Below are 12,573 nucleotides of genomic sequence, written 5' to 3'. Positions count from 1 at the left end.
TGAAAATGTACACCCTGCTATGGGCCACCTGGCAGTTCCTAAATGAAGTCTGAAATATCACGCAAGTCTGAATTATTGGTGTTCAAAACATCAGTTGGCTTACATTGCCGATAAAGAAGTTTTAAAAATGAGTCTTCTTTTAAGCTGACAGCCTTCAATTTCTTAATACTACAATGCTGTACTACCCACTTGCACAGATCGCACTCACATCTATCTCGCAGGGTTTAAAAATAACAATCTGCAAACAGTAATAAAAAAATCGGTATAAGAAGCCATCTGTGCTCTACTTGCTACGGTCATGAATCAGGTCATGTTATGTGCAAATGTACTTAGTTGTTACTGCAAGCAGAAGTACACAACTACATTATTCCTTCATGCATAATGTGGTTTGGCCTCATGCAACTTCAAGTTTTTATAAAGACTGTAAAGACTAGTGGTGAACTACAGTTTAATCTGAAGGGGGGAGACTGCGTCTGTGAGCAAAAAAATCGCGAAAACATTTAATTTTCAGAACTACAATTTTTGAAATTTCCAACTTTTTTTCTACTGGTTTATGAATTTTCAGAACGCTAGAGTCAATATTTCGGCTGTAATACGATTAAAGAATAAATATCCACGCACACTCGGGGCAGATTTTGATGCGAAAACCACTCTTTCTGCGATATGCAGTTGTCATTCCCCGGTAGTGATTTCCGCCATCTCGGTCTCATTTGAAAGAGCAGCTTTTCATGTTCAATTTCGCGGCATTGCTGCGTGTTTACACTATTGGTTGTGAAGAAAAAAAAAAGCGCCAAAAAAGAGTCAACGTGCGCTACTATTCGCTGGTCGGCGCACGTGACTAAAACCTGTCACCCGATTGGCTGACACGCTTCCCGTCATCTGCTTGTCACGTCTGTGGTGGGCGTCGGCACCAAAGTTCCGAACGACGCACAAGTTCCGAAAAAGTCACTTATTAACAACTCTGTAACGTTAACGACCCTGTAACGGTCTTACGGCTAACAGTATCCATAAATAAACAAAGAACAAGAACTCCGCGGAAACTGCAAGCATCGCAGATATGTCATCGCCTGCATCTAATCGTGATGTGCTGACCAATTTAGGCCTGACGTCAACGCCGGCCACGGACGCAGGAACTTCGGACAGCAGACGCATTCGCCGAGACAACCCGATGCTGCAACCTTCCGATATTGAAGCAATTAGAAGGAAAGCGCATGCAAAATTTCAAAAGATGGCATTGGCCCATGTAACAGAGCGCAAGGTAGCTTTTGTCGGCAGAACCGAAGATGCCCCGGCTACCGCTGCCGAGCCGCTCAATGACGCGACCTTCACAGTTATCAGTTGAGTTTCGTGAATGCGCTGCTAGCATGTGTGAAGTGCAAAGTGTCCAACGGTGATGTCAACATCGAAAAATTTGGCAACGAATATGGCCTTGCGGTGACATTAATTGTGGGTGGAGTTCGCCGCGTGTGATCGGCGGACAAAAAAAAAGAATCCATTCATTGGCTGAGCGTGCGATGCAAGCAACTAGCAATCAGCGTGGTGCACTAAATGATATATTCTTGGTAATGAATATATCTCATCGAGTTGCACAGAAACATGTTGCAAAATATGTCAAGGAGAAGCTGACGCCCGCGGTGGACCGTGCAGCCAAGAAGACAGCCGACTGCACACGATCCGTTCAGGAGGTGTACTCTGAGCTGAATCTCGGACACCCCGGAAATATCGCAGTTTCATTTGACAGCTAGCTCATGAATGACACGCGGGCATTCCTCGCACATCGGAATTGGAACAGTTATCAAACTTTTCACCGGACTTGTGCTTGATTATGTCATGCTGAGCAATTTTTGCGCCGCGTGTGAATGAGGCCCAAAAGATGATGACCCGGCGTGGAAACAAGGCCACAAATGCCAGAAGAACATCAACAAGAAGGTTGGTGAAATGGAAGTAGAGAGGCTGCACTTATTCAAGCGATCCCTACAACAGCACAACCTCCGGTACACAACCATGCTGTCTGATGGGGATAGTCGCACTTTCCTTGCTTTGCAAAAAGCAGAAGTCAATGGCTATATAGCAGTTACGAAGGAAGACTGCATAAACCATGTTAAGAAGCATATGGGAACTGCTCCGCGCAATGTGGTCTCGAAACAGAGAGGTTCTGGTGGAGAATCCCTTGGTGGCAAAGGAAAGCTTATAGGAGATCTCATTTCCAAGTTGAGCTCCTACTATGCATAGGCTTTGAAGTCGCACAGTGGTGACGTGGAGGCCACACAGAAGGCTGTGATGGCCACCTACCTTCATGTCACATCTAATGATGTCACCTACAACCACAGCTTCTGCCCAACAGGCCCCGAGTCTTGGTGTAAGCAGAATGCTGCAGAGGCCAGAGGTGAGACCATGCTGCATCGTCGACACAACCTGCCTCTTCATGTTTGTAAACCTTTGCTGCCAGTCTACAAAAGGCTTTCTGACAAGAGGCGTCTTGAGCGCGTCCAACGAGGCAAAACCCAGAACAATAATGAATGCTTACATTCAATGATTTGGGCACTTGCACTAAGGAACGCCATGCCTCACTTTTCACGGTCGAGGCCGCTGAGGCTGTGATGAAATTTAATGCAGGGAGTGAAAGAACTGTGACATGCATTCTGAAAGAGCTGCACTTGACTGCCAGCACTCAGACAACAAAATGCATGCAGGAGAAAGATAAGCAAAGAAAGAGTGCATGTGCACAGGAACACAAGTCTGCAAAAAATATGCAGTGCACGCAAAAAAAAAGCCATTTAAATGTTAGCAGAGTCTCTCAATACTTTTTTCTGGTCATGAAACTCCTTCGTAACACTATGGGAGAGGTTCATATACCGCCCGCGCCTGCCGCGCCGTGCCGCCACTGGGCACTGAAGGGCACCGTTGAGCTCAGCACTGTCGCGACCTGATCAGAAAGCATCGCCGCTGGTACGAATTTCGATGTCTCGTGTTATGCTGTGCGTTGACATCATGTAACTCGTGCACAGAGGAAACCATGCCGAACACTTGCTGCGTATCAGGATGCCGTTCTGGCTACAAAGGTGCAACCGAGAAGGTATCGTTTCGATTTCCTACTGACAAGGGGCTGTCGGAAAAATAGAAGCGTGCAATACCGCGGGAAGAGACGGGTGACTTCACTTTCTATTCTATATATGCGCGTGATTGTGAAAAGCACTTTCACGCTGCAGACATCATTCTTGTCAAGGAATTCACTGTGAACGATGACGCGGTATCACTACAACGGGGGAAGCCGGCGCTCCGACCTGACGCTATCCCAAAGATTTTTGAAGGCCTTCCAAGCTAATTCACAAATGTCTAAACCACGTAGGCGGTCGCCTGTAGCTCGGAAACACAGAGGGAGCTCAGCTGACTCAACTTGCATTTCACGCGACGCAAACAGCGATATCTGTTTGTAAACAGCTAGTAAACAGCCGTAACACCGAGGCGCAGCCGTTGCCATCGGCGCATTCCTGGTAAAACATTGCGCACACTCGTGAATTGCAGAATCTTGTGCTATTATCCTTAAGCACCCGTTTCTCGAATTCATGGCATAATTGCAAAACAAGCGGCCGGAAAAATCTTCAAGCAGAGATCAAAATCAATTCCACGGGAGCCGTAGCAGACGTGCGCCGAGGCTGTGGGCGGGCTCAAGAGAAAATGGCGGCGGCTTTTGGTCGGCGAGGACAGCGGAGTACCGCGACGACGTGCAGGCCGACACGCGCCCGACAAGCTCCATCTATACAACGTGGCGGCACCGTTGGCACTGTAGCCTGACATTGATATGCCGCTGACCATCACCATAGAGTGACAAGGGCAAATAAAGCACAGAAAATGAATTTGCTGACGATCTGCCAACCGATATCGGGTGACGAAGATCTGTGACTGCGCCCTAGCGTAGCGATCATGCGCAACGTGTTAAGGGGGGACACAGGTCTTTCGGACCAAAAAAATCACGAAAAAATCACTTTTTAGAAAATGTGATTTGCGAAATCAGTAGCTCTTTATCTACCTATCTGCTAAGTTTTTCATCTCTAGGGTCAGTATTTTAGTCACAATGCCAATTTATATAATCGATGTCGCCAAACTTTGGGCCGAAAACGACCCCCGAAACAAGCATTTTTCGCGAGGCGTAGCTCCCATTTTGTGCGCGGCACCGTAGCCATCTTGGTCTCATTTGAAAGAGCCGCCTTTCGTCTTCAAATTGCCGCCTCTGCTGTTTACATTTGCCCATTAGTCGCATAAAAAATAGCAAAAAAGAGAACGTGGCATTTGCAATCCCATTGGCTTTCGGGGTGCACGTGACGATAAGGCGTCACCGCATTGGTGGAGCTGGCTGACGGCGTCTGCTCGGCGCGCCCGAGCCGCAGGGAGATGGCGGAGACGTGACGCCGGCCACGCTTGGTTCCGAATCGCGAGGTGCGTTCACAGCAAGAATTTGTGAAAAAAGTGAAAAAAATAGTTGAGTGATCATCTCAAGTGATGCCCTGTCCCGGCTGTGTGCGCTCAGGCCAACGAAAGGCATGCGCCGAACGATCGTGTGTATGAGCCTGAAGTAGGCCTAGCGTGTTCCCCAGCACGGGAGACTGCTACTGTCAGCGGTCGCACCCGCCGCGACAGTGATATCGCAGGCCGCAGGTGAGCAGAAAGATAAGCTCAAAACAGAAAAAGCTTGAACTCGTGCCAACTCCAGCAACGAAGCGGTAGACGGTCTTCGTAGAGCTCGCCGCGCGTTTGCGCCGATCGGACCTCGTTCATAGTCCTTAGTGAATGTACTTGCTTCCAGTGTAATGCAGAGCACTGGGAAGCAGCAAACAGCTCCAAATTACATTTCTTTTCCGCAATAAACGTTCCTCACTGCAGTCTTGATGCGAGGGCGTAACAAAACGACGTACGATAAAAAAAAAAAAAAACGCTGCCTGCATGTGACTCGTGCAGCCGAAAAATTGACAACTGAAAGTGCTGCAACTGCAAATCAAAATGAAAGAGGCGATACTTAGATGCTGGAAAGCAAAGAGACTACATTCCCGGAGGTTTATAGCCATTTTATATTGCAAATGTGTGCATTGCACCAGTAAACGTCTGTTAATTAATGCCCTGTTTCTTTTTTGCTCTTTTCTCAAAACATGCATTGTCGACCACTTGCAGTTTTGCGGCCTTAATATCTCGGCACCTATTGCAGATAGAGTAATAATTTGTTTTTCACCATGAAGCCAAATATGTAGAGCACACAATGTTGCAAGTAGATTTTTTAATTTCTTCAAAATTTTTAAAATGGCTTTTTTTTTGTGGCCATTATATGCTATATTTTGACCCTTGAACTTCGTTATGCAATAAAACAACAAATAATTGCATAATCAAAAAACTGCTTGCAACATTGTGTTCCTCATTCTTTCTAGTGTCCAGCAATGTGTTCATCTGAAGTTTTTCTTCAGTGGTTATTTGGCAATTGTTCTTGTAAGAATTAGACTAATTGGTGTAATTATCATGAAATAATTGGATCACAAAAGAAATAATTGCAGTTTTGAAATCTGCACAAAAAACTACACAAACCCACCAAGTTGCATCAATTTTGACTGGTAAACAACGAAAATAGTTTTAAGACCAGTGTCCCCCCTTAAAGGTCCACTGAAAGGGGTCACCAAGAAGGGTAAACAATGCCATAACACTGATAGTTATTGAACCACCCATCATTCTCCCGGAAAAATTTTCGATCTAGCTTCTGCAACACCAGAGATATCGGCAATTAAAAATGACCCTTCCAATTTTCCCTCTCAACTCGTACGCCGAAGGAAGCCATAAAAAAATAAAGAATACAAGCAAGTTCAAAGCTCCGCCCAGACATACGTCACTTCGACGAACTTCCGGTTGCCGCGCTCACTCGCTGGCGTACTCGCGTCAACCCGTCCTCGCTCGCACACGCCTGAAGAGTTCGCCAGTTCGCGCAGCGACGGTTAGTGTAACCGCGAACCCGTGGTTACCCTATGTTATACGGCGAACCAAACCATGATTACACCACTAACCGCGGTTATCGCAAACCGAGCTTGGCGACCGCGGTTTGCGTCATTAACCGAGGTTATGACGCCGTCTTGGAAGCTACTCGTCGGCGCTCGAGTGCGCGAAACGTACGAGCGGGTCTGCTTCACAAAGTTATTCATTTGCCCACTGTATCACGTTTAAAGATCGATGTATAGAATATGGTGCCGCCCGACGTCTTCGATTACGGCCAATAGCGCAGCGACTGCGTACTGAAGCCTTGTCTTGCCTGCAATATCGTTTGAACGGCTTGTTGCTGAGCAGAATGTCAAAAAATGCACGGCCTTAGCTATGAAAGTACACGAGTTTGCAACGCTTGCAGCACAGGATGCCGCAAGCAGGCTGAGGTACGTTACACAATTACCACGGGGGTGGGGCGCGCGAGCGCGACGAACGACGGCACCGTGCGTGACCGTCCCTAGTCGTCGCTAGGCCTCAATTGTTTCGCTTCGAAGCCGCGGCGGTCGACGCTTTGGAACATTATCAACGCTGTCGTAAATCGTCTACTTATGAAACTGCCTTATAGTGAATCCTATCCTGCCATAGTAAAATAATTATAGGATTAACTCTGCCGACGCATTAATCGCAGAGCTAGTACGAGCAGATCGGATCAGCCGCAATGCACCAGCGGCAGCTGGCTTGAGCAGAAACTAGCTTGTATCACGGCTATCGCTCTTACCAGCAATTTGCTGCTGGTCAGCGATCCTCACGAGGGCTTCATACTTGATATTCGGCTCAGTATTCCAGACGCCAACAAATTTTAGCACGCTTTATTTCGGACATCGATGCTAACGATCCGCCGTGTCGTGCGCGAACGGTATACGGGAGGAAGGGCCACAGCGGCGGTGTTTACGGCAGTCGAGGAGGTGCTGCCATCGTGCAGTGCTTGACCGTGCTGTTGACGCCTCGTCGGACGACACTCCGGTACTCCTAAACCACGTTATATAAATAAGATATTTGTAAATGCAGCTTCGTTCTGCCGATCCCTGCGTCGCTTCGGTTGTTGTACTTAATGGGCAATGGCCACCTAACCGATAAGGGCGGCGAGCTGTGGAACAGCCCGCACAGAGTTCGAGCAGCGCACGAGCAGACGACTTTCGCAGCTACCAGAAGTGTGTCCGTGACGTCATGGCTGCAGTGGTCGCAGCGAATGGCAGCTTCTAGCAAGCCTTGCCAGTCAACTCACCCATGACGTCACAGATTAAGGAAACAGTTCCATGCGACATCGCCAAGCGACATTCTCCCTGCCCGCGAATTTAAAAAAAACGCTGTTTTTAAAAATTAATAATAAATCGCTGGCTTTGTTCCAAGGAGTTATACTTTGCGTTAATGCTCAAAAGGATGTGTTCTACACACTGAACACGTTTATCAGTGGCTTCTTGGGGGCCGTTTCCGTGGACCTTTAACACGGACTGCGGTGGCGTTTTCGCTTACGTGCCGCAAGTTTTGCGATCGGAGAGAACAGCGTGTAAGATAAGAGACACTGTTACAAGAGACATTTGAAAATGGTTTGGTTGGTTTTCCTATGTCCGCCATGTTAACAACATTGCATACAAGAGACATGGTTACAAGAGACACTCGGTTACTAAGGGCAACTTTTTCAGGTCCGTGGAGTAAATTCTTCACTATTTAGAAGAGACAAAACCCCGGTGTGCTCATGTAATGCATCTGGAACGTACCAACTCGTACATGATGCACTTCAGATTCCCTTAGCTAAATTCTGTTTCATATCAGCGTCGGAACTGGAGTGCTTCCCCATAATTCTCCATGATTGGAAAGTCAAAACGACATCGCATTACTGTTACCTACGAAGCAAATCAAAATGCATGAATGACATCCAGCATTTTTAACTCCTCACTGTTAAAATTTGATCACAAGATGAAAGCTTCGAATTCTGATGTCTTTCTCTTTGTGAATCATCTGAGGGTGATGAGCCTGTAAGCAACTCAGGGTGACGAGCATGTTAAGAATGCCTCAAAGATATTAGAACAACAAGAAGGCTTGCAAAGTGAAGTGCTTTACCTGCAGAATTTGGGAAGCAATACACTCTCCACTCACAAAAATACATATACAGTAAAAGCTTGTTAATTTGAACTTCAGTAATTCGAATTTCGGGATAATTCGAACCATACTACTTGGTCCAGCCTAGCTCCATAGAAGTCCATGTATAAAAAAGCCCGTTAATTCGAACGTGAGTTGGTTCTGCCACGGTTAATTCGAACTACGCGCCGCCGCGCCTGGGCGGCGTGCCGCCTGGCATATGGCCAGAGCAGGCCTTGTCGCGAGGCTGCAGCGGCTGAGTTGCCTCCAAAATGGGGAGAGAAGGTAAAAGCGGGTAAAACCGGTGCCAGCACCCGGCGCAGAGGCTGGAGGACAAGGGGTGGCAGCTGTGGCAACAGCTACGCCCTCTCTCTACCTCCGAGAACTGCGGTTTCCGGTTTTGAGCCGCCGATCCCAGAGGCCTAAGAATCTTGTCGTATAGCTGCAGTTGTTAACCGATGGATGGCGCAACCAGCACAAAAAATACAGCGAATCCAGTACATCGCAGCTCCGCTAGCAATCGAGAATTGAACGAATAGGAGGAGCCTTCGTCAACGTCTTTGTCTTGAACTCGCGGTGGTCTCGGCCGCTTTCGGTAGCCTAGAGTTTTCTGGTTTTCGGCGCGCTTACGACCTTTGTTGTGCGGATTGCTTGAAAAGTTAGGCCTCGGTGGTGTGCTTCGCTGTGCTGACGTGCGGTTTCAGAATGGCGTGCGCCCGCGGTAAATACCGCGCCAAAACACTGAAGGATAAATGCGACATCTTACGGGAAGCGGACGCTGGAGTCTTGTCGAAACAAGAAATCGCCAAGAAGCATGGAATGCCGAAGAGCACGCTGTCCACTTACATAAAAAATAAGAGGGCGATTGAAGACGCCTTAAAGGCAGAAGTTGCCAGCGAAAGGAAGAGGATGCGGCTGGCAAAGTACCCCGACCTCGAAAAAGCGCTTCTCCTCTGGATTAACGAAATGCGTGCTCAGGACATACCGCTGAGTGGCCCAGTCATATTGGCGAAGGCAGCGGACTTCGCCCTGCGGCTGGGCTACGACGACTTCGCAGCTTCAGATGGGTGGCTGCACCGCTTCCGTGAAAGGTATGACCTTGTGTTTCGTGCGGTGTCAGGGGAGATGAAGGCTGTTAACTTGGAAACATGTGAAAGTTGACGCTCCGAGGTCCTACAAGGCTACCTACGGAAGTACTCTCCGCAGGACATTTTTAATGCTGATGAGACAGGCTTATTTTTCAAGTTACTGCCTGCCAAAACGATCACATACAAAGATGACAAGTGTACGGGGGGTAAACGAAGCAAAGAGCGAGTAACGGTGATGGTTGCGGCAAATATGACTGGAAGTGAAAAGCTACCGCTGTTCGTGGTAGGAAAGTCGAGCAATCCTCGCTGCTTCAAGAACATCAGGTCCCTCCCAACAGACTACGCAGCAAACAGGAAGGCTTGGATGACTGGAGAGTCGTTTAAGCAGTGGCTCATGAAGGTAGACAAGAAGTTTGAGCGCTGTGGCCGCAAAATCCTTCTTCTTGTCGATAACTGCTCTGCGCACAAGATTGAAGTTCAAACGAATGCCGTTGAGTTGGCCTTTCTTCCAGCCAACACAACGGCAGTGCTGCAGCCCATGGACCAGGGCATTATAAAAAATTTGAAGACATTTTATCGGCGCCACATACTAGAAAGAATTATTCTATGCCAAAATTACGAAGTGACGCTCTTGAGTGCACTGCATATGCTTGTGCATGCTTGGGAAGTGACAGGAGCTACAATAGCCAATTGCTATCGCCACTGTGGCTTCACCACGCAAGGCGAGCACGTGGACGAGCCACCTGCGCATGGAGACTGCGTCACTAGCGTCACCGCTCCCATGTCGGACGTTCTGAAAGACGTTTCCTTTGCCGACTACGTAGACGTGGATGCGAGCGCAGTTGTCTGTGGTGTGACCACAGACGAGGACATCATTTCCCAAGTTAAAAACATAGAGCCTGTCCCTGCCAGTGACGACGACGAGGAAGACGACGAGGCACCGGTGCGGCCCTCCGCTGCGGAAGTCATGGCCGGACTTAATGCCGCCCGCCTGTTCTTCAGTTTTCAAGAAAGCGAAGAGGAAGCCTTCCGCAACATTCGCTCTTTAGAGCAAAAAGTGCTTGCTGTTGCCTTCAAAGAAAAAATGCAGACCACAATTACGGATTTTTTCAAACATTAAATTGAACTGGCGCCATGCCCTGCTGCTTCCTGGTCGCGGTGTCCTGTTTTTCTTCATTGCTTTCGTTAGTTCGAACTTCGTTTAATTCGAACTGAGATGGCGTCCCCTTGCGGTTCGAATTAACGAGCTTTTACTGTACTAGTATGAATAACTTCTTTAAGCTTTCCTGAACAATTTCCTGCTAATGCGTGTGAATGCATTTATGTACTGATGTGCAGTAAACTAATCAACACAGTGATTTTAGAATTTTGGGTTACAAGAGACATGTTTTTCGGGTCCCTTGAGTGTCTCTTGTAACGAGGTTTTACTAAACGGTGCTGCGGCTCGTTTAGTGGGGCGAGATTGGGGCTAAGGGTGCCGCAATGTTATAAATTTCATTCATAGCAGGTCTATGCTGTGCAGTTAGTTTCACGCCTGGCGTCTGCTCCAATGAGGCATACGCGTATATCATTAGTGTTGTCCTCGTCTCTCGTGCATTTGCCTAATGGAGCACAAGTCCTTACATAATCTAATATGACAATCACGAGACAATTTGAACAGTTAGGGGCAAATAAAACTAGAAATATGACGGTCGCCTGCAGCACCGACAGCGGATATATGCCCTTCAGTGCCCAACTGCGCATCTAGCAGTCAGTGCTGACCCTATATTAAACTTTGGCGGGAGTTTCGTGACCAGAAAAAAAGTATTGAGGGACTCTGATGCTAGCAAGCAATCTGATTACACTCCAGGAGGCTATTAGCAACTTTCCAAGGCGACTTGATGGATAATTTAGAAGTTTTCTTCAATTAACATCATTCTGCTTGTTTTCTTATTTTTCTCAAAATGCAAATTTTGGACTCCCGAGTGAATTTCAAAGTGGCATACCTCACTTAGCATCTATAGCTGAGAGAACCCCAATTCCTTTTTCAGCATGCAGCTAGGCTATCCAAGCATGCAATGTTGGGAGCAGATTTTTTAATTAAGGCTCAGAAACTTTTTTAATGATCTAGTTCTTAATTGCATGTTAGTCACAATTTTTTGTACAAATTTCATTCTGCTGTAAAATCAGTAATGATGAGAAAATTAGAAAACTGCTACATTGCGTTCCATTTTCTTTCTAAAGTCTAACCATGTGTCATTTATGAGCTTTTATTTTTTACTTTTCTCTATTGTTCTAGTGAACATTGGGGGCTAATTGTACTTTGAGAACTAATTGCCCTATCAAAAAGTAATCACAGTTTTGAAATCGGCATGAGAAATTAGTTAAGGATACGTAATTTCATTGAGTTTGGTGGAGAAATAAAAAAACTTTTTCCAGAAGCAGTCTTCCCCCTTAAGTTACACTGACAGAACAGGTTTAAGGCATACATTCTAACATCAAGAACAGCCACGAAATCATTCTCAAAGTGAATAGTTACCAATGGGGCAGCTCGAGTTCATCAACAGGCGTACCTCGCTCTGAGGTGCCTAGAGTGATGTCGTAACCACCTGGGAATGGGCACTCAGCCAAAACTGCACCAAGGCTACCAGCTACTCTGACCTCATAGCCCCAGTAGAGGCCTGCTTCTGTCCTAGGGCATGACGGTGACACTGCAGTGCCTCGGAGCTTTTTTCCAGGTGTTCCTTCCTTCAATTTCACAGTAACGCGCACTCCTGGCTGCAGGCAGCGGTCTATCTTCACCTGCACAAAAATTAAATGCACACTTGAAAGCACAATTCTTAAGCCAGGCATAAATGCAGCATCACGGGGTTATATTACAAACAAAAACTCAAATAGTCGAGTGCTAAAAGCATTACTGCACACAGTTCTCCACTGCTTGTAATGAGGAAAAGGCACTAGGCTATACAGTACAATTGACACAAAAGCTGTAAGCCTTCTATGAATTGCTCCACGTTACTGACTCAGCAGTTTGGGTGCTCGACTGCTAATCCCAAGAATGAGGCAATGAAATGCGAAGTGCCCGCAAAATGCGTGTTAGGAATCCCAGATGGTCGAAAAATCTAAAGCCCTTCACTAAGGCACTCCTCATAGCCAATGTCACTTTGAAACATTAAGCCCTACAAACCAAACCAAACCATGCATGTGGTTGTGTTTTGTTCTTTTTGAGTAATCCGCGCATGCGGTCACTGCCACCATTTAGGTCTTTCAGCGGAATGCAGGCAGCAGCGCTGCTTCTCCCCTTTCGAAGAAGAGGTATTCAGAGAAATGCTGTGAATCTCCCTACTTTCTATTTTTCCCCATTCAGTGTCGCATCCCCACAGGATCAATCTGAGTGCCATTTAGAGCCCTG

At 47.0% G+C, this 12,573-nt stretch overlaps 1 protein-coding gene across 1 annotated transcript in view; it reads right to left on the bottom strand.

Moving 5' to 3' along the window:
* LOC146202436 (28S rRNA (uridine-N(3))-methyltransferase) overlaps positions 1 to 12,573 on the bottom strand; it is a 32,776-nt gene that overhangs the window by 6,102 nt on the left and 14,101 nt on the right. The window contains exon 6 of the mRNA XM_084588189.1: positions 11,701 to 11,963. Within this exon, the coding sequence (XP_084444315.1) occupies positions 11,701 to 11,963 (263 nt within the window). The remainder of the gene's footprint in view (positions 1 to 11,700; positions 11,964 to 12,573) is intronic.

The sequence above is a fragment of the Amblyomma maculatum genome, chromosome 1 (assembly GCF_055883805.1).
Source record: "Amblyomma maculatum isolate TAMU_Amacu chromosome 1, ASM5588380v1, whole genome shotgun sequence".
Lineage (NCBI taxonomy): Eukaryota > Metazoa > Arthropoda > Arachnida > Ixodida > Ixodidae > Amblyomma > Amblyomma maculatum.
The sequence above is the reverse complement of the archived record's forward strand: the minus strand, read 5'-3'. Positions and strand labels throughout refer to the sequence as shown.